Below are 27,742 nucleotides of genomic sequence, written 5' to 3' on the forward strand. Positions count from 1 at the left end.
GACAAGGGCAGGCTGCAGCGTGTCATCCGCTCTGCAGAGAGGGTGATTGGCTGCAATCTGCCATCTCTGCCATTCGCTTCAAGGGCCTTGAAGTGGGCAAAAAAGATTGTAGCTGACCCCTCTCACCCCGGACATATGTGCCCCTTCCATCTGGCAGGAGGCTGAGGTCCATCAGGACTAAGACCTCCCGCCACACTAACAGTTTCTTCCCTTCGGCAGTCGGGCTCATCAACAGAGCCCGGGGCCCCCCCTGACTGACTCTCATTCCATGTACATACACTTTGTCACTTTCATTTGTCACTTTCTGTTGGCTGGTGCACTTTATTTTTATTTTTAACTTAACTAACCCATATCTTTATATTACTAATCCATAGCATTATATTTTATTTTATTTGTATCTTATTCCTGCACTATGTTGTATGTTGTCCATTGCCGTACTGTCTGCTGTTATGCACCAACCGCCGAGACAAATTCCTTGTACGTCTGACATATTATGGCAATAAATGTTTCCTGATTCCTGATTCCTGTCATCCAATTTGCAACAATTGGAAGTCAGACCTTTATTTCGAAAGGTGGGACCGGAAACCGCTAGACGCTCGCACTAGCTCCGGTTTCCTCTCTGTGGTGTTTTGGTCCAGTCGAGCCCACTCTCAAAAATGACAGCAAGGAAGTCCGGCTCACGACTGGAGACCGAGATAGAGCGGTGCCGTTCTGAGAGTCAATGGGACAAGATACCGGAGCTGGTCCGCCAGCTGTCCGCCAAACTCATATCAAACGGTAAGAAACGAGCGGCCCTTCCCGGCTGGTCGTTCATTCGGTGTCTCGGGCCTTCCCTCTGGTCCGAGTCCTCGGTACTTCCTGATGGCGGCAGCCGGTGCCGGGAGTTCTCCAGCACCGAGATCTTGTTAGAGGCCAGATAGCTAATAAAGGTCAAGGGAAAGCCCCCTGCTCTCCGGGCAGTGTGTGTGTAACGTCTCGCACGCACGTACATAGATTTGAGACATGGGGGACTCGGCTCGTGGTCTGACGGCTCTGCCCCGGTGGGTCTCTCCGGTCCAGCGGACATCGGTCATTCGGTTAATGTCGTCCTTGCTTGACTTTACGACAGTAGCGTCACTAATCATTGGCAAACTCCTTCATAGCACAGTACTTTCAGCCCTGTTTCTGACATGTCGAGATGTCGCTTTCTTTTATACCAGAATAACCAGTTTACCAATGACATGCTTCAACATCAGCTCCGCATAGAGCACACGTTTGACTAAAGTCCCCTAAGAGTTTGTTGTGGCTTATTTTCAAATCATTTGTTGCCAAATAGCGTCACTGTGCTCAGATGCGTGATTATACAGACATGCTAAAGCTAGCTGTCTAACTTGGTGAATGGTAAACTGCACTCCCAGCAAAACAGCAGTAGGTCAGAAAATAAAAAAAATAGTTTGTTTCACAAAGTAACACCGTGTAATCTGAATCGTTGTATTGTAGGGTGACATCGAATTGCTCTTTTAAAACCATATGAAATAAATGCATCACTATGCAGATAATAATGTGACAGAGGGACTTGTAAATAGTGTTATATTACATCCCGCCTTGCAATTTATATTCACTTCATTATTGTTACTATGATTATACCATTGTGATATCACTCATTACTCTAATCCAATATAATTTCCAAATTGACTAATTACAACATCCTATAATTGTTCTTCCGCTGCAAATGTCTGCTGCTCCATATTGCCACAACCAAGGCAGATTGCTCATGCATGTATTTACCATCTAAACTTTGTGTCTATAAATGGACACTCCCATTCTTTCCCCCGAATCTTTGTATTAAAGAGGATCTTGCTTTTGCTTGCCTTCAGTGGGTACCATTATTAATGCACAGCTGTATGAGTGTACTCATTACTCCACTTTCTGATCACGCCCATTATTGAGGTCAGAGGGGCTTAATACAGAGAGGGAATCATTGTTCTGCTTTTCTGCCTGGTGTCCTTTAAAATAGCTACATACAGGCTTCTGCACTTATTAAAATGTAATTTGCGGTAAGCAGTTGTTGAGAAATGACTAGAAAATATACGCCAGACATTAAAAGCTCTATCAATTTTTGTTTTTAAGTGGTAGCTGAGCAACCATAGACAAGAATGCATTAGAGGAACTGCTGCTATTCTGTTGTACATTAAGGCTGAGGAAAACGCGGGGTCTTGTGGCATCATAGTCTTGAAACAGAAATTGTATAAAATAGTTGTGAACTGTAAGTAAAAATATTTAATGGCTAAAGTGAGAGCTAATTTACAGTGGTGGAAGAAGATGAAGAAAGTGCAGCCGTTATGGAATGTAATTTGGCAAAGTGGGACTGAAAGCTCTGCTTACTGACTGTCAGTTTCAGGATTAGTGCCCATTTCACCCTTTCGAACCGCTAAAATCTGGCACAATCACACCAAGGGTTAAGCATGTTACGGTTTTACATAATTCTGACTGGTATGTGTGTAAGCACAGCAGCGTTCTGCAATGTGTGGAGATATTTATTGCAATCGACCACCACGGTCACCAGTGGATACCTTCTCATTGAATAGTCACTAAAATGTAACATAAATGTCATTTTAAATTGCGTATTGTATATCAATACATTTTAGATGGGCTATAGCTTGATTTAAGATTGACCCTTAGAATATACACTTAGACTCTAGGTTAACCATATACGATAACTGTGTTTTTTTTGTTCTGAGGCAACTAGAGTCATGTTTGTGTGTGTGTGTGTGTGTATATGCGTAGATGACCTAGGTGAGTTGTTGCTTGGGGAATGTAAGCTTCAGACGTACCTGAAGGAGAACCCCATCAAACAGGGAGCCAGTCCCAGGGGCCCACGACCTAAACTGGTGGAGGTCAGGAAACACCTCACTGCTGCTCTTGACAGAGGAAACCTTAAGGTAACTGTGGGTGAAGAGATTGTCTGGAGGATTTTACGTGGTTTCAAAAAGCCAAAATAACGAGGAGAGGAAATGTCTTGTTTTCGGTCCTTCAGGCGGATTACCTCCAGGAGGCCAGTCTGCTGATGGCCAAACTCTGCTATGTGGAGGGAGAACACAGGGACGCGTTAGGTGAGACACACTTCTCTGGATTATTCACTCATATTTAATATCTGTGACTGGGATAATGTTACTAATATAATTTTAAGTGCCCTTGGTTTTATGAAATACTGGTTTACCAAGCAATTTATTCATTAATCCATAATTTCTGTGTTGACAGGTCACTACAGCAGGGTGAACCTGGATGACATGCAGCTGGGGGGAGCTCCCGTGTACAGGCTATCCATGATAGCTGAGGCATATGCTACCAAAGGTATAAACACACACTTACTCGGAGCATCGTTTGAATCCTTGATTTAACCTTGTCAGCTCTAACCTCAGCACTACGGCTTTGCTCCACATGGGGGCAGTACAGGGTCACTGCTGTGGAATAAACTGGATTCTGCCGGATTGGTCACACATCAGGCACCTTTGGATGCCTTTGAATAATGGATATTTACTTACTGTTCTATTCTTATTCAATTCTGTGTAATACAATTCTCAAAACCCAAGCAACCATTCCCCATCATTCATCATTGATGAGAAATTAATGTGGTTATTATTAATGCTGAATGATGTTTCAAGGCTCAAAGCAGCTTGTTTTAAAACCAATCATCAGTAGGAGAAAATTGTCACCCGAGGGATAAAAAACTACATCAAACAACTTGATCAAAAGATAAAAATGCTCATTATGTGCATCCAACACTACTAAGTGACTCATGGTATTTGCCACAGTGTATTTGTTTTCTTACAATGCTCTTTCCCTGTCTCCGTCCCCCGTCCCCCAGGACTGTGCTTAGAGAAGGTCCCAGCAGCCTCTCCGTCTCTATCCAATAAGAACACTGGGTCGCCCTCGTCCAATAGGAGCACAACGGACCAGGACCAGGAAATCATCACCTGCTATGAAAAGTCCGGAGACATTGCTCTGCTTTACCTGCAGGAGGCTGAGAAGGTACACGTTGGTTGCATGTGGTGCTGCGTCTTCAGGCAGACCTTTTAGTTTTAGCGTTGGAAAGTGGCATAATTAAAGTCAATCGCAGCATTTTGTTTCTAAATAACTTTTTAGCACCTAGACATCCGAATGCTTTGCCAATGCTGTGCCCTGCAGACAGTGTGCAAGAATGACAACAACTCGTTAATGTCTGTGACAGCCAACTAGCAAACAAAACTCCCCTGTTAGTCTGCAGAAAGTCTTAGAGCGAACATTCTCCAACCGACTGAGCTGGCCAACGGAGATGCAATAAAAGGCAGGAAGATACAAATCAAACACTCCTGACATTCAAATTATGCTCATGAGTTCTATAAAGTCATGAAAGAAATCAAGGTTTGGAAGAGTGTTGCTGTCATACCAGAAAAAGAAATTGTACATGATATTGTTATATATTCTATTGTTCATGTTAAAACAGGTAAAACAGTTCCTTCTTCTGAAAAAGGAACAAAAGGACTACGGTTTCACTGCTTGATACTACGAGGTCACAACAATTGTGCACTGGACACACAAAGATAGAGACGGATAAATTCAAATACGTTGTTGTATATAAGTTAACATAATGTTATGACATCAACTTTATCGTTTAATGTATTGTTGTACGTCATTACCTTGTATGTCCTAATAATATGGAAATATGTTGTTATAATGTGATACTCTGCGGTCTTACCATTTTTCTGGTGGTTGCAGCATTACGATGCCGTAGGAAATATGATGAGTTCTAGGATTTCTTAAAATGTCGTACTCGTATGAAAAGTCCGCTGAGGTTTAGGGCTGCACATTTCATCTCTAAATTGTCAAAGAATAGTGACAAATGCACATAGCATATTGTGCAAGTCTCGATTGGACTGACCAGCGTTCCATAGCCCAAGAATTCTCTTACAAAACAAAGAAAAGCTGCAAATCCTTAAAACAAAGCTACAACCTGTTTTTCTTTTTGCAGTTTTGCTTGATCTTGAATAACTAAAAATCTTCTGACTAATAATCCAATATTGCTTTAGCTCTAGTAAAGTCACATCTAAAGGCTTTCTTTAAAGTCATAACATCTTCTCTACCATGCTGGATTAATAATTCAACACAACATACAGAAATTTAGGCCAAGAAAAGTTGGCCTAAACAAAGGCTGCCAACAGTCCCACTTGCACATGCAGGCTGCCAAAGACAGAGATATTATTATCTGTATCTTGCTTAGTTCACATTTCTCGTGCATAAATAAATTGTATTTGTTAAATAGGCCTCTGTTGAAATGAAATAGTTTGAGTGGGCCAATTGAATCTTACTGTCGAAAAATGATATCAGTCCGACTGTTTCCCCTGAAAATGTCTTGTTCAGGTTTGCACACACACAGACACACAAGTGTGTTCTGTTGTTCACACAAATACAGCTCTTTGGTTTTAGTTCACCCTGGTTTCATTGCTTTGGCCGCAGATGCACATCAAACATGAAAGAAAACTTTTTGCTTTGATATTAACTGCATTGGCAGGCAGAATTGTCCACATAATTGATTTGGTTCGGAAGGCATTCAGGTCTCTGCAGATCTCTGTCTGCAATTTTCTGTTGATTCGTGTACTTCCTTCTGTCTGTCTCTGTAGGCCTTATCGGCAGGAATTCAGAACCGCAGCCCGAAGCCCGGCCCGACCGCCCAAGACCTGGAACTGGGCTACTTCCTGGAGACGGGCCTGCAGAGAGCCCACGTCATCCACTTCAAGAACGGGTGAGAAGGGGAAGCAGGTGGTGCTCGACAGATAATCAGATAGACGGCTCGCCTGTCAATCACTTCAAAACCAGAAAACAGATGTTATGGAGACACATATTTTTGTATTTACACCCCTTGTAGAAACTTTCATTGAAAGTTTAGCACGAGATATGAAGAACTTTAGCTTAACATTGTACCTTTTTCATCTTGGAATCTGACAAAGGTTTATATCTGCTACTGATGCTACTGAATGTTCACCTTTACACTCACACTGAAACTTGTTTTGGACATGAGTGGGATTATGCACTCATCTGTTGTGAGATATCTTCCATTCACACTTCACACACACTACAGACTCTTAACAAGTGTCCCTCTTCCTGTTTCCTCACTGCATTGCCATAGCAACCTGACACAAGGCGTGGGCCGTTTTCGGGAGATTCTTCGGGCTGTTGAGAACAGAACCACCCAGAGCCTCCGCATGGTGAGGGATGATGGCTTGTGGACTTTGTAATTCTGCTCTGCAATAACACATTTATTTGATTTCTTGTCCGGCTACCGTAGGAAGTTCTCCTTAAGCACTCAGCAGGTCTTTTACTGATTAAACTGTACAAAGTAGATACATCATGCTGATGCTATTTCCCAAAATGTCAAACGATATATTATGTCCACATTGTGGAAAATGATTCCCTCCAGCCCTCTGCTGCGTCTGTAAGAGACTAAAAGGGGAAACCTAAACCTGAGTGCAAATGTCATTTGAGTCCCATTCAAAACCCAACACAAGCAAGTTAACTTAAAATTAGATATTTATTGTGTGTGTTATGACGATGAAAGGATCCAGATGGCAGTCTGTACAACTGTTATATCATTAATACAACGGTCTGCATCCTAAGTATATTATAAGCAAAGTAAGCCCCAAGTAAACGGATTGCTGCTGTGTTTGTTCCAGGCAATCGTTTCCAAATGTGTTTGTGTGTTTGTGAATGCAGACCATAGCCAGACAGCTTGCAGAGATCTTGCTCAGAGGAATGTGTGAACAGAGTTACTGGTCTCCTCTGGAAGACCCGCCCACCGTGTCACCATTGGATGATCCCACGCGGCAGGGACACACTCACACCAAGAACTACAGCTTAAGCCGACGCCCACGCGTGTACTCGGGAGAGAAGTAAGTGATAATGTGTGTGCGTTGATGCTAAAGTTGGAATATGGTGAAAATAACCAACATGTCTCTAAAATTAAATCTTTGCCACGCTCTTTTTCCTAAATTGTCTTTCCTTTTCCATGAATCTGACTCCCTCGGGGGACTTCTCTCAGTCTGTTTTGCCCTCAGGAGAACACAGAAGAAGCTTTGCTGCTGCTGCTCATCAGTGAGTCCATGGTAAGCACAAACACGTCTAAAGCTGTGGGTCATCCCTTCGGGCTTGGAAATCGGGACATGGCGCCATTCCTCAACCGCCCCGTGTGTCTGTGTGTGCTCAGGCTAACCGGGACGCCGTCCTGAGCAGAATCCCTGAACACAACAACGATCGCATTATCAGCCTGCAGTCTGCGTCGGTGGTGTACGACCTGCTGACTATAGCTCTGGGCAGGAGAGGGCAGTATGAGATGCTGTCAGAGGTTAGTAATCCCTCTGTGGGCTGCATACCCACAGGCACAGTGATGTGAGAAGTGGATACAACTATAGCACACCCACATTAAATCACACTGTAATTTATTTTTTCTCGCATGTATTTCCCCCCAAAAATTAGTGTTTTTACAATCCAGTTGGCTCTAAAATCTAAGTTGATGAAGATTAAGAATCACTTGATGAAATGTGTCCCATGTCTGTAGTGTTTGGAGAGAGCCATGAAGTTTGCCTTTGAGGAGTTCCACTTGTGGTACCAGCTCGCCCTGTCGCTGATGGCAGCTGGGAAATCAGCCCGTGCCGTTAAAGTCCTTAAGGAGTGTATTCGTCTGAAGCCTGACGACCCCACCATCCCGCTGCTGGCTGTCAAGCTGTGCATCGGACCGCTGCACTGGGTAAGGGAGGAGCCTCCCGCAGACATCAACCCAAATGCAGCTAACTGCTGAAGCTCTGTTAATGCCTTCCCTTAAATACCTTTCAGTTTCTAAAACAACATATTTTGACTCCATTCTTTCTAATTTGATGTCTGTGTACTCTCACAATCCAGTTGGACGAAGGGGAGTGCTTTGGAAAGATTGTGATTGACATGGGGGAGAAAGCAGCAGAGTTCAGAGCCAAAGGCTTCTTGGCCATCGGGCTGGTTTACAGCCTCAAAGCCACTGACGGTAGTTCTCTGAGTGTGTGTGTGTGTGTTTGCTGTTGTAGAAAGGGTGATATTTAAGTACACTGAAAAGCATTAGAACTAAGATTTCAGATAAGGATATTTGGGAGATTTCCCTGTTGGCTCACCTGAGTGATGAGACAAAAAGGCACAGCATGCATCCATTTTTGTTTCCTGTTTACTGTATGATGTTTCTCATGAAAACACTATTTCTCTCCTCCTATCCCTGCTTCGGTCTCTCTGGAACTCTTCAGCATCATTGCGAAGCACACAGGAGGAGTACCAGAGGAAAGCTTTGGGAGCCTTCCAGAGGTTGGGACTGAGCCATGCTGCTCTTCTCTTTTACACCCACATTTCACTCATTTTGTTTTTTCACAGCACTAACTAGGTCCTGCAAATTAGAAACTCTTATTTTATCCTATTTTATCAATCCATTAAATTTGCTGGTATCATTTGAATCTTATGTCTGATTGGAAAGTTTGACCTTGCTTCCCTTTAACGGCTCTGCTTCTGAAGCGACCCGATTTGCACATATGGATCTTTAAAGTCTTATGAAACATTATTTGACATTTTATTTAGCACATCTGAGCTTGAAATATCTCTTTCTGCAGAGCTCAGAGTCTATCCCCTACCGACCATCTAGCAGCCTTCTACTTGGCGCTGCAGCTTGCTGTGTCCAGACAGGTAACACAATCTTAAGTAATAACAGCCTGACATCACTAAACAAGTTTAAGGCATGGATACCAAACCGAGAGAGTCAGGGAACATCAGGATAAAAGACCCCTGGCACTTGACAAAGTGCTTTTTTTTACCCCGACTGTGGTGAAAACCTGTAGTATGTGTGTGTGTGTCTGTCTGTGTGTGAGTGTAGATCCCAGAAGCACTAGGCTATGTACGCCAGGCGTTACAGCTCCAAGGGGACGATGTCCACTCCCTTCATCTGCTCGCCCTGCTGCTCTCTGCTCAGAAGCACTACCACGATGCTCTCAATATTATAGAGATGGCCCTGTCTGAGTACCCAGAGAACTTCAAGTAAGCTACCACAAGGCTTCGTTTAAAGCACACACAAGTTGTCTTCATGCCTGCGTGGGGTTTATGTGTGGGTTGCGTGTCGTAGTCTGCTGTATACCAAGGTGAAGCTGGAGTCAATGTGTAGAGGGCCAGAGGAAGCTTTACTCACCTGCAAACACATGCTGCAGATCTGGAAGAGCTTCTACAACCTTACCAACCCCAGGTACACAAACATACACACACACACACACTCGCTCTATTACATGCAACAACTTGTAATGCTTAAATCTGTTGCTGCTATCTAAATCAAAAGCAGGGTGAGTCTTTATGGAGGGGAGAATTATAAAAGGTCATTTCAATTGACCCTAAACCAGACCTGTCAAACTCAAGTGTGTATTCAATTATTTCTGCAATTTATAATGTCTACAATTCTATCCGGCCACAAGAAAATATGATACCATAACTGGCCCACCGGTCAACAGGACGCATACGGCTAATACTAAAAGTCCCAGAAGGCACTGCAATGCAAATATGCATACGCCTGGTCACCATCAACCCTTCCCTGCCGTGGGAGTGGGAAGAAGATTTGTATTTCTTTTATACCAGAAAAAGAGTACTGAGTACCGAGTAGACAGACAGACGATGCCTCAGTTTGATGCTGATTAACAATGGGGTCCATAAGAAGTGATGGCCTATTTTAATGGCAGAAGACCCAACATTTGTAGTTCTAAACAGATTTAGTTTTTTTTTTTTTTACTCACTTTGTACAATTATGCAAATTTAGGACAGCAGTGTTTCCCCTACTATCCAATTGGGGGCCTTGCCACCCCTTCTCAGGTAACTACGTTTACAATTATAGTAGTTTTTTAATAAAACAATTTAAAATTAAGATTAACAATACTTTTTGAAGATTTAAAAAAAGCTAATCTCAACCCTCTTGGATGTAGTGTTGAGTAAATCTCCGCTTTCACTGCAAGGCCTCAGTGACCCAACAGATCTGCTGATGTTTCATCCTCCAAGAAAAATAGGGAGTGGCTGCATTGCCTTTGGAGACATGTTTGTTTTTGTGGCAGTGATTCTGGGCGGGGCAGCAGTCTGTTGGACCGAGCCATGGCAGACAGACGACAGCTCAACGCCATGACTCTGCCTGACTTCAGTGACCCAGACACGGGTAGGCGCGCACACGCACACGCACACACACACATTCACATTCACTCCTATTGAGAACCTCCCCAGTGAAACTAATCCAATTGAGCTGATTGATTTTCAGTAAACACAATTTACTTCTTTGATCTAATAGTGACCATATTTCTGTTTTGTACAGTTGTCAATTATGATTTGATTTTGTAAATAGCATCAAAAGGGAGATATGGGTTGGGTTTCTTGTTTTTGTACATTTCCCAAACATTCAAAACTGCATCAGGCTCATTCTTTTTCTTATTTAGTTATCAGAAAAGTACCAAAATGAGCCAATTTGAGGGAATTTATGCATGTGCAGATTGACCTGTAGGATTTCCTTTTCTTTATTCCTTGATTTATTTAACCTTTTTTCTGTTTTATTACCCTTTTGTTTTTTCAGTCTCAGGTTCTTCCACTTCTCACTCTGGTTCTGAACCGGTCTCCCCCACCTCCCCATCCACCCTCTCCTCCCCACTGTCCTCCCCTGCCTCTCCTTTTTTTCCTGTCTTCATCTACCAGCCGTCTCAGTTTCCTCCACCCAAAAACCCATCCTTCCTCCCTCCTCTTCCTCCACATCCTCCTGCACCCACCAAGACCAGGACTCAGTCCTTTTGCAACCACGTCTGTCTCCGACAGCTATCCTCCAATTGTAATCCGCCTCCACGTCCACTTGGCCTCTAGCATGGTGTGAAGAGTGACCTTTGGGAGATTTGCTTCTCAATTTACTTGTGTGTTTTCAGTGTGTTTACTAATGAAGCTCATGTTAGATGTCTTTTTAAATAATATATATTTCGTTTTTAAATGTTAAAAATTACATACATTTTGTCACTACATCAACTAAGGAAGTATCACACAAGCAAGTTTATCCATACATTCCATACATTTGTTGGTTAGTCGGTCGGTGTTTCTGATATTTCTTGAATTTGTTTTCTGTTTAGTATTACAAAGAAGGTGCAGAGTTTGTCCAAATAACAGATGAGGCAGAATACCCCGTAGACCGGGGAGTCTGGAGTTTGACCTGTTTGACACTTGTGCCTCAGCGTCACACCTCGATGTCAGAACTGTGTGTGTGTGTGTGTGTGTGTGTGTGTTTTTCGTGATGGTCTCAGGTGACTCGCACACACGCAGTTGACACATCTAGGATTTTGAGATCAGTGGGGTTCTTTTTTTTAAGCTTGTGAAAATGAGTTTTTCATATTGAAGCTTTACAGTCTCTTCACATCCTTCTGCTTTCACATTCTGTTTTTGCATCTTTTCCTATCTGGATTTCTGTGAGGATTATACATTTGAACCGACATTTAATGCCTGGCTCCTCGGTTCCACCCTATGTTGTCTCTCCTTGTTGCCTTTTCCTCCGCTAATGAGGTTTCCACTGGAAAATGCTGGTTGTTATTCCACTAAATCATTTATCTGCATAGTCATTTTTCTCAGTTATCCATAGAACAGTTAGATGATATAAAACCATGGCGATAAGGCAATCACATCCCTAATGTTACTCTGAGCTGCCTTATTCTAAGCACACACTTTAACTTGTACAGTAATTAAGCCGAAAAGGATGAGCCCGTTTGCACTAATTGCACATTATTACCATGACTATTTTTTTTTAAACACATTATGTCATAAAGTGTAGAAGCAGCTCGTCTTGTGTTACGTGGTCTAAACGCTGCTGTGACGGATGAAAACCTCCTCATCATGCTACAGCCTTCCTTTTTGGTGTCAGCGTTCTTCTTCTTTTTACTCGTAATAATTCTGATATTTTTCTGTCGCGACCTTTCTTGCAATCATTAATGATTGTCTTTCTGTTTTTTTTTCCCATCCCTCCGTTGTTTTAAAGGCGGTCTTCAGGACGCTAACACTCTTGGTTTTTCCTCCATGTTTTCTGTTTGTAAGTAGCCATCTAACCTCCATCTAACCTCTTTTTTTCATCTGTTGTTCGATCTATCCTTTGGTCCCTGTTAGGTTTCCTTTCCTGACAAGGTACTGATGTGTGTACAATATCTGCAGAAAGGAAACGTATACGTGTGCACATACATCCTCTGCTTTCATTTAATGTCTGCAGCCAGTTTCCAGGAGATTTATGCTGAATCAAATTTGCACCTTATGAAAATTCATAATGTCATAAGGCTCTTAGTCTTTGTTGTTTCAGACTTTGTGACTAATGAGTAATTTACACTTAAAAATTATTCATGAGAAAATTGACACACACTTCAGTTCCAACAACGAACGCAAAATAAAAATCCCCAAAAAGAAAGCACCTGTCAAAAACCCCCAGAGCTTCTTTAGTGCAGTTTTTTTCTTCTAAATATCCAATTGATACATTGTCTTAAGGATTAGGGGTACAAAATGGCATTAGTGAAAGCAACTTCTGCTCCTCTTTCTCCAACTCTTTGACCAATCAATCACTGAGTGGAAAGCACTTCACTCCGTGCCAGGCCCATGTAGAAACCTATAAAGCTATAAACCTGTACAAGCTTCACGGTACATGATCAAAACAAACGGACTGGAGAAAGGCGGACATTGATTTAAAAAAAATGTGCAGTGCAATTTTTTTCTCTCTAAACTCTGGAGTAGATTGGCTGATACAATTATTTGTCAGAAATGATGTTTACACATTGCTGTGTAAGTTATTTGGGATTTCATCAATATGAGTTTAACTAAGGGAACAATGCTTGTCTTGTTTCAACGTGTTGTTGGAATGTTCTGAACCAGTCTGTGCTGCTGCATGCTGGCTTTTAACGACAAATTCTTCCAATAAGCCCTTTTAAACCAGCTCTACTTAAAATATATTTGTGTTGAGAGAGTCAGAGAGAAATCCTTATCAGCAACACATGAAACTTTGATATTCAAATCTTCTCTTTTTATTCTTGTCGCACTTATCTTTTACAAATGGGTCATTCCTCTCCTACACAAAAGTACACCTTTCATATCAACGTGGGTTAAAGGATCATTTGTGAATTTAGAATACTAAAATAGTATTAGAAGGTTGTGGGAGATGTTTTATTAAAGTAAAGCTTTTATGAAAGGGACCTTTTAGACATCAGGATATTAAAGGCACCAAAGTGGAAAACAGTCCAGCGCCGTCTTATTTTTCCAAATCTTTTAAAGAAATCCTCAGCATTCATAGTTTTCAAATTTTACAACATTTAAAGCAGGAAGCCGACATAAATGTATTCTAAAACGTCAAAATGGTTGTATAACTAATCAAATTCCTAATGTCGCACAGAACCGTTCATAATGGATTAAGTCATCATTGTTAAATCAATATTTATCAGCTTAACTTGACATGTTACTCAAAATGATGCATGAGAACATGTCAAGAACAGCTAAATGTTCCTAGAGGTTTTGAGTTCGCTGTAACGGACACTGAGAAGAGCAGAGTTTCTCTCTGGAGGGATTGTGTACACATAAGTAGACGATGGGGGGTGAGCGGCATTTAAAAAACAGACATGTGTATGTTCTATGTTACATTAGAAAGATATGACAATATGTGAAAAGTATTATGGGCATGGAGGCAGACGTATCATGGTTCACTTTCACACATCCACAATGCTCATCCGCATTCCCACGTGGCCCCATTCTGCCTCAATAATCCGATGCAATTGATACACACTTCTTTCATTTACTGATCCACAGAGTGCAGATTGATGCGGTGTTCATGCATGCATTCATTTCCACCTGGTTGAGCTCATAACACGGCGTATTTCAGCCTGGGGAATGTGTGGACTGATTTAAAGGCTTTAAGCAGGACACTGCTGCCAATGTGGGCCCTGACTATTGGGCGTTTAACTTCACCCAAACACTCCAGATTTCACTGGTATTTTCCTCTTTTCTGTCGGCGGGTGGCGTGAAATCTGTTTGTGTGTTTGGCTGAATTCAAATGCTGCGCTGTGGAACACTGCTGCTTTACAATAGTGTTAGTAGTTAGTCGGTGTCTCTTGAAGACATGTGTAATGGTTTGACCCCCCCCCCCCCCCCTCCCAGGCTCGGTTCATGCTACATCCATAGCAGCCAGTCGCGTGGAGCAGGCCCTGTCGGAGGTAGCCTCCTCTCTGCAGAGCAGTGCCCCCAAACACGGACCCATGCACCCCTGGATGACCCTGGCTCAGATCTGGCTGCATGCAGGTATGCACACGTACACACCCGCAACATACATGTGAAAGTAACTTATGAAGCTCTGAGCTGTGGTTTTGAAAAGAGTTTATTTGGGTTTCTAATACGGAATACATTCATATAGTTTGAACCTTGTGTCTACAAGGTTCAAACTATATGACGACCCATGTTGATACCAAAAGGCCTTAACCTGTTACGTGCTGAGTATTGATCAGGATCAGCTTTTCTGATCTTCTGAAGATGAAGAAGTTGTAGGGAAAGGAGCAAACATTTCTGGTTGAGGTCAGATCGATAAGTGTCGCCTAGTTGTGCCCAGAGGAGTCCGTTTTGTCTCTGACTACTCTGTACCTCAATCTAAGCATGGCGTGCTACATACATTATCTTCCTCCTAGCATCAAGAACATGCAGGGCCGTGTATCAGCAGATTAGACTTGCTCTCATTTCTGCATCCCCAGCAGACACAAACGTAAGCAGACTGAAGAGTGCGCATAAACATGTAGACAGAGCGTGTGCACACACACACACACACACACACACACACACACAGTTGCTTGTGCTTCCATTTATCTGCCCAGCTGCTTCATGTCAGAGGTGGTCATTTCCAGCTTGACGACTGCACTAATATAATCATCCAATCGCAGGACAGATGAGCAGACGGTTCAAACTCATTTTCCCTGTTTGTGTCATCGTGGTCTCGGTCTCTCTCTCTCTCTCTCTCCCTCTCTCTACAGAACACAGTAGATGACCTTGATACTGAAATGTTTTTCATTTTGTTGTTTGAGGGAGAAAACTCGAGGGCTGTTTTGTCTCACAATTTCTGCTTCTCCTTTTAGCAAAATGGAATAATTTCACCCCCAATACATTTTGCTTTCTGCTGGAGGTTCTTTGTTTGAACAAATCATTTTCATTTGCAAGGTATAATATGTTGCTTAGGAAACGGCAGCATCGTCCTTGTACAAAACAGCGACAGCCAGGGACCGTTTTCACTGACTATGTATGATATGTGAAATACAAAGTGTACCAGACACACGTTAAACGCTCTCCTCCTCCTGTGTTTTCTCAGCCGAGGTGTACACCGGCATGTCGAAGCCTGCAGAGGCCTCGGCCTGCACGCAGGAAGCCTCCAACCTCTTCCCCACATCCCATAATGTGCTGTACATGAGGGGGCAGGTTGCTGAACTTAGGGGCAACGTAGAGGAGGCCAAACGCTGGTATGAAGAAGCCCTGTCCATCAACCCAACGCATGTCAAGACCATGCAGAGACTGGTAAACACACACACACACACACACACCTGGACTTGGGCAGGTTGAGACATGAATGGTCGATCAGCAGAGAGCGAGATTAGTGTCTCTGTTCTGTCCTCGCACTCTGTTCTTATTGGCTGAGTCCCGGTTGGAGCCCTTTGCTGTCAGTCTCGTGCAGTCAGTCTTGGAGGTGTTGTCCCACCCACCCCCAAATCACGGGCCGTTCAACAATAGTCATGGTCCAGTGGAACAGTCTCAGAGAGCCTTTTGTCTCAGTGGTGACTTCCTGTGCTCCATTTTCTCCAAATGGAATTAACTAAATAATTGGTTACACTCATACATATATTTTCAAACAATACTTCCAAAGTACTTAGTGCTTCATTTCCACAGCAAGATTCATAAATCCCTCATAAGGAAGACATCAGAAAAGTAAATAATTAATCTTCCCTTTTCCCCCAGGCATTTGAGAGCATATTTAACACAATCAAAGTATGTACAATGAAAAGGAGAGAGGACCCACTTCTACCTCACAGGGCACTCAATCATTCCTCTAGCTGATTACTCGTGACTGTGAGGAGGAATGCCGCCTGGAGGCCTTTACTTGCTGAGATGTAACAGACAGTTCAGGGCCGTACTTTTGTTGAATACACATTTATGTCATTAAATTGGGTCAAACGTGAATCAAAGCCTACTTCTAATGGAAGTGCTGAAGAATGGAGGAAATCCACATTTAGTCTGCTGTGTGGGATGCTGGAAAGAAAGAGAGGTGTGTGTGTTTCTGCATGGGGACACACCGCTTTTGATCTTATGGGGGAGGAGGCTGTGTGTCCCAGTCTACCTGTTCATGTATAGAGGAGAAAGGCCGGAGGGGAGGGAGGGTGTAGGACCCGATCGCATATTGCTCGGTGACCTCGTGTTACAAGTGAGGCGTAGGAGCCCCAGTGTCTGCGTTCAAATGCACACCCGGTACCCAACGTCTCTGATTTCATCTTCTCCCTCCACCCTTCTTGTTCTTCTTTCCTCCTCCTTTGTCTCTCCACCACTCGACAGGGTCTGATTCTTCACCAGCTGCAGCGCTACAGTCTGTCGGAAAAAGTCCTCAGGGATGCGGTGCAGGTCAACAGGTGTGTGTGTGTGTGTGCGTGCGCGCAATGTACTTGATTATCAGATTTTTAGTACATACATTTTTAGTGGGGAATATATCTTCATTTCAATTTTTTTTCTTCTCTACTCTCCTCCTTCTTTCCTTTCCTTCTATCCTTCCCTGTCATTCATCACCCTCCCGTTTCCCTCTCTTTATTTCTCTTATCCTTCCTACTTCCTATTTTCTCTCTCATCACCCTGCTTCATACAATCCTTCCCCCCCCCTTCTCTTCTTCCTTCCTGTCTCCTCAGCACGGCTCATGACGTGTGGAACAGCCTCGGCGAGGTGTTGCAGGCTCAGGGAAACGCTGCCGCTGCCACCGAGTGTTTCCTCACTGCCTTGGAGCTGGAGGCCAGCAGCCCCATTCTGCCCTTCACCATCATACCCAGAGCGCTATGAAACACACACACACACACACACACCCCTTCACAGCCATAGCCTCAGTTCTTTAACACAGTGGCACATATGACGGACCTGTAAGCTGCAAACACCCAGTTGACACCCAGTAAGCCTGCATGCCATCTACACACACTGCCGTACCCTAATTGTAAATACACACACACTGTATAGAAATGTAGATAGTACACATAAACATACTTGTATGCTTCCCCTAAGTCAACCCATCCTTCCCACAATGCCTTTCTGTGGCTGTGAACTCTGTGCGTGTGTGTAAACCCATTTCTATGTGTGCGTGTGCCAACATGTTGCCCGTGAGTCTCTGGCCGTACTTGATTTGTAGTGTGCTGTGTGTTTTTGTTCATTACTGAAGATGTAAATAAGATTGAAGGAGTTGAGTTCCAACTCTTGCGTTGGAAGTATTCAGAAGCCTAAGAGTTTACATTTTGTTTACATGTTATTTAGTCCATTAGAGTTTCCTTTACAAGCAAAATGTTACTGATAATCTCAACACACACACACACACTCACTCGGTGTTCGGCTGGCTCACTCTCTCTTTGAGCTTCGACAGACCCGATCAACAAAGACTGTATAGTTGAAATGCCAGAACACACACAGCAGATCAGATTTAGAGCCGCTGATGTTCAAAGGATGGCTGCTCTTTTTATTTTTTTTAAATAAAGCATATTTTCTCTCATGTGAACAGCCCTTAGATGCTATTTTGTTAAACTATATTAACATGACATTCTATGATTTCAAAGATTCCACTTTCATTACATTTGACTAAAGAAATAATTCAACATGATGAAAAATGTGAATCTCGTGATTTGGGAGAGGAATTAATTGTTCAATGTGAATCTTTGCAGAGAAGCAAGTGAGCATATTTCCCAAAATGTCAAATCATTGCTGTAAAATAAATCCCATCTTTATATGAATACATGCTTTTGATCTGTTGGGGACAGCTGATTAGGTTTTTCAGCAGTAGTTCCAATAGATGAACATAAAGTCAAACAGAAAGGAGATCATGCTGCTGGTAACCAGCTAAACTCCCAACCAATTGGAAAAAACTCCCATGTGCCATATAAATATGTGTTAACCAATTGTTGTTAATAATGGAACTCCACATATTCTCTTAAAAATCCAAATGATGCTATGTGTAAATGCAACCAGTGATTGTGTCTTTGTGTCCGTCCCACTTATGTTAAATACAACTAGATGAATATACTTTTTTCAATTAATTATATATACAAATGATTGCTGTTGTAAATTTGATTGTTCTAAGTGTATCATTAATGCTATGGTTTTAGAAAGTAAATCATAATTCTATTTTCTTGAAAGATGTTACTGAGAAGCAGTTAAAAGAATAAAAGGAAGTGATGCGTTTGTTGATGTGAGCTCAGTTCTTTGTGCACTTAATGAACGGCTGAATTCAGGAGGACAAAGACAATAAAAGTGGTTAAAACGTGGGGGACAACTTGTCTGTTTGTGCCTTAAATTGTCATAATAATAGGAATGAGTGAAGCATATTTTAGATAATTTAGATTGTGTCATAAACGTGCTGACAGTGATACTTGAGTTCAGGACATGTCTCAGGACACATATACTGAAAATCAAAGACGTTGCTGATTGTATTTTTGGCTTCATCGAAGATTGTAGGTTGACTGTTAAAAGCAGGAACAGCATTCTGTAAAAAGTCCATAAAATTAAACCATATTTTATAGTATTTAGATAAAACCATTGTGTGGTATGTCACAAAATTCATAAGGATGTTAAATTGTCATTGCCAACTCATGCTCAGATCACATGGGGTATGTCTGCAAAGGGTTAATCGGGCCACCTGTGTGGTGTTCACGCTCGCTGTGACCTCGGTGTGTGTTACTCTCTCCGGTGTGCGTCTGTCACCGCGTCAGTGTGTCCTGTTTGTGTGTTTTTGTAAGAAAGGATTACAATGCTGACAGGCTTTGTCCCAAAGTGTCAAGACGGCACCAGTCACCCTCAGGTTCTCTGGTGACACTAACCCACTGACTGTGGATCCCCCTGGAAGGTCACGACCTTTACCCCTCAGACATAACTCAGTCCATTTAAAGCACGATGAACATATCAATCATATCAGACTGCGTGTTGGCACCATCTTAACACACCCGTATTTTACACTGAATCCACTTGCCTTGTATATTTGACTAGTTACTGCTAACACGTGCTTACTTATACTTTGTTCAAATGCAAATGGTGAGTACAGTGCCGTACTTTGTAAAAGTGTCAGTTAGTTTCTTATGAAGCTTGGTGAATTTCATGAATGGTCATGCTATTCCACAAAGAAAGGGACATAGAGGAAAGAACCAGAACTAATGACATGTACCAAATATTTGCCCTACACAGTTGCGTGAGCCGTCCAACGCTAACACAGACGCCCCCCCCCCCTCTTCTGTCAGGTGAGAAGCTGAAATATTGATGTGGTTGAAAGCTGGAGCCAGGAGAGGGAGTTTGTGTGTGTGAAAAACATACGCAGTTCATAAATGTGTGTGAGATGAATGACAAAGAGAAGCCTCGGGATTGGAGACCTCGCTGAGAACGTTTGAGTGGCGGCTGGCTAACAGCAAGATTTATTAACTCACGCTAGATGGTTACATAAGTACAGCCACTAACTGTGTGGCTCAGTCTCCATTTCTACGCATCATCAGAATCCTCAGCTGCAGCTGATTTATTCTAAGAAGCACCATCTGTACAAAGCGCATGTCATCCTTCTCATTGACACAGCCCTGCAGCGCTTTGTTCGACTGTAAAACAACTTCCGCTGGCTTCGTTAGCTGAAACCACGGCAGCAGCTTTGGCTTCAGAGTGAGGGAGGGGATTTTAGGATGTTTTAGATGGCTTTTGAATTGGTCTCTTTTCAACCCTTGTTCTCCTCCTCTCCCGCAAGTCCTGGATTTCTATAATAGTCTTTCGAACCCCCCCCCCCCCCTCCCTCCCACACTTGTCTCCTATCTTGCTCCCTCCTCAAACTCCACTTTTAGTTTTCTGCTCCCTCTCCTCATTTCTAACCACCACATGCCTGGCTGTTGCCTAGCAACACTTCATTTGCAGACAAGACATTTTCAGCGATCTGAAGAAGTCCTTGTGACCCCCCCACCCCCCACACCCACACTGCTGGGAACATGTTGGTGTCCATGCTGGTTAGTCCACATAGTTTAAGAGTCCCATGTTTTAGAAATTGTCCAATAAAAAGTGCAATATTATGGAACATTGTATTTTGTATCTGTACCACTAAGTAAAGATACTTACAGCAACCAGTCTCTTCCCACCCCCCCCAAAGAACAGCCCAATACTGCTATGCCGATACTCTCGTAAGAAAGGCAAGGTGAAAATTTGTTTGTTCCCGATAGTCTCATTTAAATTTAGGAATGTCACGGCTGAACGATTCTCCTCCCAAAATACGTTTTAAGTGGGCCTCAATGTCTGTGGTTCCACTTCCACACTCACAAAGACACAGCGAGCAATAAGAAGCACAGATGAGTCATTCTAAAGCAGCACTTCCCCCACAGAATCTGCCTCCACGGAGAGAAAACACAACAAGACCCAGCACGAGATGTTACTTCATGATTATTTTATTGGAAAAACAAAATGTAAAGACTAGCATGTACAACTTGGAATGCAGATCAACTGAACGGAACAGTTGGACTGGGCCGGGCCTCGCCGCACCCACACACACACTCACACAAAAACACAAGATAGAAATGCCGCAAAGCACCGACCCTTTCCCCACTAAACAGAATTTAACCCCCTGTGGAATCATGATACAAGTGCAACCTTTGAGGCGATGTACGGTGCCCTAAGCATGCTTCAGTGATCACCACATTGTCCCAAAGATGATCTTGTATATAATCACTTTTAAAGCCCACCCCAACCTAATAGTCTGTGAAACATCCAACGGGCTCAAATCTATGCCCCACCCAAGTTTCCCCCTCAAAAAAAGGTACACACACAAAAGGATAAAGAGAGTATCCTGACATGCCAGAAAAACTGAATCTAAAATGAGTTCTTCCATTTTAAAATGTTCTTAAAAATATCTCTCGTCACAGACTTTTGTTTAGGTAGGCAAACTGCAAAGGTTCTACTGGTTTACTGCCTCCAATCCATCAGTCAACTATCCCCTCCCTCCTCTCTGTGGGTCCAAGGTCAACCTACGGCGACAGCCTTCTGCCATTGGGCTCTTATCAGTAACCCATCTAAAGCTGCATGCATGAAGAACAGAAAAAAGGAAACAGGAATTCATAGTAGAAAGGCCATTGGCTCTCCCATATAATCATCAGGAAATCAGGCAGATGGAGCCAGGAAGCAGAGGTGCAGTGGCCAAACCAGCCGGCTGCAGAGAGGCTGCTTGGCCAAAAAGGATTGAGATCTGATTGGGTAGCTCAGCGCTGGGGGCGGGGAATACAAGCCAGTACATGCAGAGAGATCCATTTAGAATTTTTCGTTGTCCATTTTTTTTTTTTTAAACCCTTTTTGAGCTTTTCAATATGGACATATTTTCAGTTTCCCAACATTCAGTCTATACAGAACAGTATGAATAAATGTAGATTTTTGCAATAAGAGGTAAGTGAAACATTTGACTGATTCTTTGTCTTTAATGTGAGCCCAGTTCATTTGGCAGTCATCATCTGAACAAATTCTGTGGGGAAAAACAATAAAACTCATTAGCCACAATGTTAACAGGTTGAATAAATATTGATTGATCAGTTTATGGAAAATCACCATCTGAAACAACTTTATCAGCCGTGTGCAAAATAAAGTGCTCAAAAATTCCTTATTGACACCGGAGATTCCTTAAATTATTTCTCAATAAAACTGTCTTTTAAAGAAGTCTGTGAATGCATATTTTGTGTTTAAAAAAGTTAAAATGACCCAGTAAACTCTGAAAAGCTTATTTTTAACAACATTAGCAGAGTGCACCACTACTGCTCAACTGGTTGAGTATTTCACACACTGTCAGCTGACATAATTAAGCCCCGTCCCATGAATAAACTTGTACACAAATGTAGTTATACAGGTAGTAGTGGCTCAATCATCCGGTACCTTCATAGTTGACCTGTCCGTCTCCATCGATGTCTGCTTCTCTGATCATTTCGTCAACTTCCTCATCCGTCAGCTTCTCGCCCAGGTTAGTCATCACATGACGCAGTTCTGCTGCGCTGATATAACCGTTGCCATCCTGACACACACACACACACACACACACACACGATTCCAAAGTGAGTGACAAGAATAAGCAGAAACCGTTGCACAAAGGTTCAAAACAAATTGACACGTTACACATTTCTGCAACTGGCTGGGATATGGCATCATAAGATTAATGCTTAGAAAAAGATATTTCAATAGTCAGACCTATGTGGGTTTTTTTTATTTTTAGAACAAATATCCAAACATCATTTCCCACCAATTCTGACAGAGCAGTATTACAATTAATCACACAGCTGTCAATGGAGACGATGTTTATTGAGTGTCTCTGTCGGAGCGAGTCCCCCCTTAGCTCTCAGCTGAAGGACATTCTGATCCCAGATAGACGAGCTTTGTAAATCAATGCTAATCTGCTGATGACAAGAACGCAATACATCCGAGAATCCATTACTGCTCTGCCACCACAACACAAACACACACACACACCTTATCGAAGACCCTGAATGCCTCTCGGATCTCCTCCTCACTGTCAGTGTCCTTCATCTTCCTTGCCATCATCGTCAGGAACTCAGGGAAGTCAATGGTACCATTGCCTGGAAAGTGACAGAAAGGAGGCCAGAATTCAGAACTCAGCCAATATAGTGAAAAACGTTTTATGAAAGTTTAACACTCGGGACACCAAAGCTGGATAGAGAAGCATTTTCTTTAGGGCTGTCAACATAAACGCATTAATCTATGTGATTAATGCAACAAAATATTTTAACAATACTTCCGGGACCGGAAGTTGACCGCGAATACAAAACTGTGTGTGTGTGTGTGTGTGTGTGTGTGTGTGTGTGTGTGTAACACACTGTTAACAGAAGCGTTCCCTGCGACGAGGAGGATTCAGCGTACCGTCTGCGTCCACCTCATTGATCATGTCCTGGAGTTCGGCCTCAGTTGGATTTTGACCCAGGGACCTCATGACGGTGCCCAGCTCCTTAGTGGTGATGGTGCCATCGCCGTCCTTATCAAACAGGGAGAAGGCCTCCTTGAACTCTGTCACAAGCATCAATACGGGAGGGGGAGGATGGATTAGTGAAAGCAGTTGGAACAAAGCTGATACTCCAGTGAGACCTGAATATGCGTTAATCGTCATACACTGATCTCATGTGGGCCCCTTACCTGCAATCTGCTCTTCTGTTAGTTGATCAGCCTGAATCACAAAGACAAAACATTGGGAAAGATTAAAAAGCTGGAACACTTGAGGCAAGTAGAGACAGGTTTAAAAAAAAACAAAAAGAACAACGTGGCCATTACACCTGTGATCTCGCACCAAAGAGGGCGAGGCGTTATGGTTACTTCCATTAAAACAAGCATCATCATCATCGGGGCTGCAGCCATAATCCTAATTAAAGAAACCTGCATGAACTGCCCTCAAAGACAAAGTCTACAATAATGAAACCTTTAGAACTATTACCCTTCTGGTACCGACTGAAACCTACAGGGATCAGTATGAACCACAGAAACCTGCTCTAGTCCCATTAATACACCATCCTAGTGACGTGGCTGCAGCTGTAGCTAACCCATAGCTTCCCCGTTGTGTGGGCGTCCGCGTACAACCTTCATGTCCTCAAAGTGGATATCTGTGAGGTCGGCCACCAGCTTCAAAGCTTTTGGTGCCGTTTTTTTGCCCTCTCCAGATCTTCCTCCTCCTTTCAGATCCACGGGACGGGCTCCAAAACCTCTCCCCATTACTCCGGTTTTGGAGCTGTTGCCATCCAGTTGCCCTCGCACCGTCACCAGGCCTTCCGCCAGCCACTCGGCCCGTTTGCTGTTCAGGACACCTTGTTTCTTAACGTCTGCTAGCTCAGCCGTGATTCCCTGCAGGCAGTTCCTCAGGTCCTGCAGCTCTCTAACCAGGCTGTCCGTGCGGCTGGATGATGTGTCCATCAGCATCTGCAGGAAGGCTCTGTAGTTCCTCTCCTGCTGCTGGATGAGCTCTGTGTAATAGTCCTGTTGTTCATCCAAGAGGTCATAGACTGTGGACAGGCTGACCAGCTCATCTTCTGGTGGGTACAGGGCAGCTTTCTTAGGCAGCATGTTGAGGGACTGATAACATGAAGGGCAGAAATGATGTCTCAGGGTGGGGTGAAATAAATAATAACTAGACATCAATCAGTTTCTCCCAAATGTGAATTGGATAGAAGAAAAAAATACTGCTGAATAGTTACATAAGAGTTTAGATTTGAGTTTTTAGTCCTCCTGGATAGGAAGAGCTGGATGGACACATGAACGGTGATCAGTTGGCAGGATAACTGCAGAAGTGGGAGCGGCTGGGTGGATGACACAATCCTTCTGGAGTGGGCTGGCAGGATGTCTCTCTTCCATGAGCTGATGGGAGCGCTGGTCTGTTGCTGTTTTCCTGGTTGCTCGTCTATCCGTCGGTCTCTCAATAAATCCGACTGTAATAAGTCTTTTATGTCCTTGTGTCTTGCAGCGCTGTGAGCGTACGTGACTATACGATGTCCTTTCCTGACTGCATCCGATTCCAACTGGTTGAGGAGCCAGAGAACGGCAGCCCCTTTACCTCCACCTCAAGGGGGGAGAGAGAGAGAGTGTGTGTGTGTGTGTGTGTGTGTGTGTGTGTGTGTGTGTGTGTGTGTGCGTATGCCTAGGCATGATAGTGAAGGCTTAGTTGTCCATTCATCTCCCCAGCAGATGAACAGAAAAGATGGATGTACAGATGAAGTGTCCACCTCCTGCAGTAGTTCATAAATGAATGGCATTCAACACTGTAAGAGAATTAGAGAGTGTGTGTGTGTGTGTGTGTGTGTGTGTGTGTGTGCGTGTATATAGAGGCCAGTCAGGGAATGGACTTAAGGTGTGCGTGAGAGTAATAGAGTCCAGACTGGGGGAGGTCCCAGGGGGGTTGAGGGTCCATATGCATGTGCTAAACTGTGAGCTGTCATCTCACTGCTACAGTTGCAACTCCTAGGGAGGATCAGTTGGCTGGTCCTCTGGTCCTCCGGCCTCCTGGGCAGCATCATGGGTCACACAAATGGCTCCCTCTGACAGGGGTCCCACCCTCACTATAATAGATTGTGTGAGTGACTCACCAGGAGTTGGCCATGAGCACAGGGTTTAGGTTTGTTTGAGTAAAAGAGGCAAAACTGGTAAACTGTCAATGTAAATAAAAAAATGTGCAGAATTGCAGCTATCTTATGGAACTCATAACACACATTTAAAAATACCAGACACAGATTGCCAATTCAGATATTTCAATATTATTTCAGAAAGTTCCAAGTAACATTATATTAGAATAGTCCAGAACCTTTTTAGATATGAGAGCACTACGGTAATAATCTAAATCTGATCCTAACTGTTTTTTTTTCTCCTATGGGGGACCGACAGAAGGGACATATTATAATAATGAAATTAAAAACGGACACGGTTTTATGTACAAGAGTACCATCAGGTAATAAATATTGTCCGTTCAGAATTTGGCTGATGATAGCGGTTAGGATTTGTGTCGATGGATGTGTGCGCGCTCTAGCGGTGGTTAATGAGCTGCTAAACCCTCTAATACGCAGGCCAAATTCCTCTCAAGGCGCTGCCACGCTGCTGTGATAGTGACTGCAGCGCGTAGGCCCAGTGATTCACTCCTAAAGCATTCATCAAGAGTTAGAAGAAATCAAAGTGAAAATAGATCAAAGCGTTTTATAAAAAGAATCAGTATTTACCAGCAACAGTTTCAAATGTGGACATTAAAATATCAAATTGTTTTTGGTAAATAATGCTGCATACAAGAACGCAGCAATGTACTCTGTTTGCAGTTTAATCCCACTTCAAAAGGGTTGACCATGAATAGATTTATTTCACACGGCCTGCAGTAGGACGAATGAGAAGACGTTTTTCAGGCAAAGTAACCATGACAATATAGCCGAGGTGTCTGAATCCCAGTGACTGCATTCTGGAACAAACTTTCTTTCATTAAATAGTTATAACAACCATAAAGCCGTCCTGCTACTGTGCTGAAGGCTTCAATGGGCAGCTACGGAAGTAATTACAGGCAGCATGGACTAAAAAACCTGGAATTCTATATGTATATGACTTCAGTGGAGTTACCCAAAGTCATACGCTACAATTCTTTGAATTATCTTTCATAAGTGCTGTCAAGGTGCAATTCAAATATCGCAGTAAATTAGTTGGATTTGCTGCGTCTACCTACTGCCAGCCGCACGCGCACACGCACGCGCGCACACAAACACACACGTCCCTGCTGCTTTTTAATTTGAATGAAAATGAGCCAAAAGAACAGAAAGCCACAAACGAAATTCACTAAAAACATAACTTTAAGTGTTGTTCGGGACAGGGTAATTACATAACCAGTTAACCTGTACACAAGAGCAGTGAGTCAATAATGTGTTCAGCAGATTACATCCGTCAAACAAACTGTGCATTAAAGACTTAAGAATAATTAAAGATTAAAGAATTATTGCTTAACAAAAGGGTCCAGCAAACTATTAAACTAGATTTAACCACACCAGCATGAATGCATGTGCAAATGTACGCATTTTTTGAGAATAAAAATATTTAATGGTGCGTTTAAAGCAAAGATTGGTAGGTAGTAAAGGATATTTAACTCAACCCCCATAAGAACCGAATCAGCGGAGGAGAAACACTTTAAGCCAACAGTCACCAAGGTACTCAAATAATGGTTTTATCTGCGTCCATCTTACAGGTGGTAATAAACCGTGCAGTGACCTAATTAGGACTCCCTGATGCGGTCTGTACAATGGCAACCGGTGTATGAGAAGAGACACAAAACGTCGCCGGCATCGTCGAGGAACCAAACTAAGGTGAAGTTATCCGACTAAGCCTCAAAATGGCATTCGCTGCGTTGGTCGAGTGATGGTGCAACTGTCAAATACCGCAGAACCAGTACAGGGGATGCAACGTTAACTTTAGCTGTGATGCTAACATCGGCACCCGACAGAACCGCTGTAACTACCGCTAATGTGTGGCCACCCTTAACAAGGAGCGACCGCTCAGTGCGGAATATAATCAGCTAACGCAGGGAGTTCAATGGAGGGAATGGGCTTAAACAACCGCGATGTGCTAAGCTTCTCTGTGTTATCAGCTCGTTAGCCGAGGTTAGCTTACGTTGGCTAACTTCGCTCTGCAGTGGAGGCTGCTTGATATTCATCCAGCAAAACGACTATCCGGGAGACACTGAATAGCGCCCGGCTGGCATTCAGTCAACTCAACACTTCCTCAAGTCCTACATATCACAAGCCGTAGACGATCAGATACTCACCATGTCTGCTTGAGTCGGGGACGTCGGTCTGCTAATGCTACAGGGAGAGAGGAAATGGAAGCTTGCCACTGAGCAAGGCTCGCTGGAGGCGGGCGGGCAAGGCGAACCACTACTTTACGTCTCACTGTATTCCTCCGCACTGGGGAAAAACTCTCGAT

General features: G+C 43.2%; 2 protein-coding genes across 4 annotated transcripts; one reads left to right on the forward strand and one right to left on the reverse strand.

The window, feature by feature from the left end:
• Positions 1–578: 578 nt before the first annotated feature.
• On the forward strand, positions 579–17,780 carry ttc7b (tetratricopeptide repeat domain 7B). 3 transcript variants are annotated; one of them, XM_062557229.1, is made up of 23 exons: positions 579–777; positions 2,767–2,921; positions 3,017–3,092; positions 3,241–3,333; positions 3,848–4,011; positions 5,640–5,761; positions 6,146–6,224; positions 6,730–6,905; positions 7,055–7,118; positions 7,220–7,357; positions 7,571–7,759; positions 7,912–8,029; positions 8,280–8,337; positions 8,637–8,709; positions 8,897–9,057; positions 9,143–9,259; positions 10,110–10,207; positions 10,616–10,864; positions 12,050–12,100; positions 14,197–14,337; positions 15,389–15,591; positions 16,621–16,694; positions 16,966–17,780. In XM_062557229.1, the coding sequence occupies exons 1-23, from the start codon at positions 657–659 to the stop codon at positions 17,111–17,113; spliced, it is 2,868 nt and encodes a 955-aa protein (XP_062413213.1). In that variant the 5' UTR covers positions 579–656; the 3' UTR covers positions 17,114–17,780. The 3 variants fall into 3 exon arrangements, with proteins under 3 accessions (XP_062413213.1, XP_062413214.1, XP_037341582.1); XM_062557230.1 differs by lacking the exon at positions 12,050–12,100 and having other exon boundaries at positions 580–777; XM_037485685.2 differs by lacking the exons at positions 10,616–10,864; positions 12,050–12,100 and having other exon boundaries at positions 581–777.
• A 2,919-nt stretch (positions 17,781–20,699) lies between these two features.
• On the reverse strand, positions 20,700–27,742 carry calm1a (calmodulin 1a). Its single transcript, XM_037485687.2, has 6 exons — positions 27,585–27,742; positions 23,450–23,480; positions 23,180–23,323; positions 22,772–22,878; positions 22,184–22,319; positions 20,700–21,779 (listed from the first exon to the last, which is right to left on the reverse strand). Exons 1-6 carry the CDS (start codon positions 27,585–27,587, stop codon positions 21,751–21,753), a joined length of 450 nt encoding a protein of 149 aa, XP_037341584.1. The 5' UTR covers positions 27,588–27,742; the 3' UTR covers positions 20,700–21,750.

This window comes from Pungitius pungitius, chromosome 14 (assembly GCF_949316345.1).
Source record: "Pungitius pungitius chromosome 14, fPunPun2.1, whole genome shotgun sequence".
Classification (NCBI taxonomy): domain Eukaryota; kingdom Metazoa; phylum Chordata; class Actinopteri; order Perciformes; family Gasterosteidae; genus Pungitius; species Pungitius pungitius.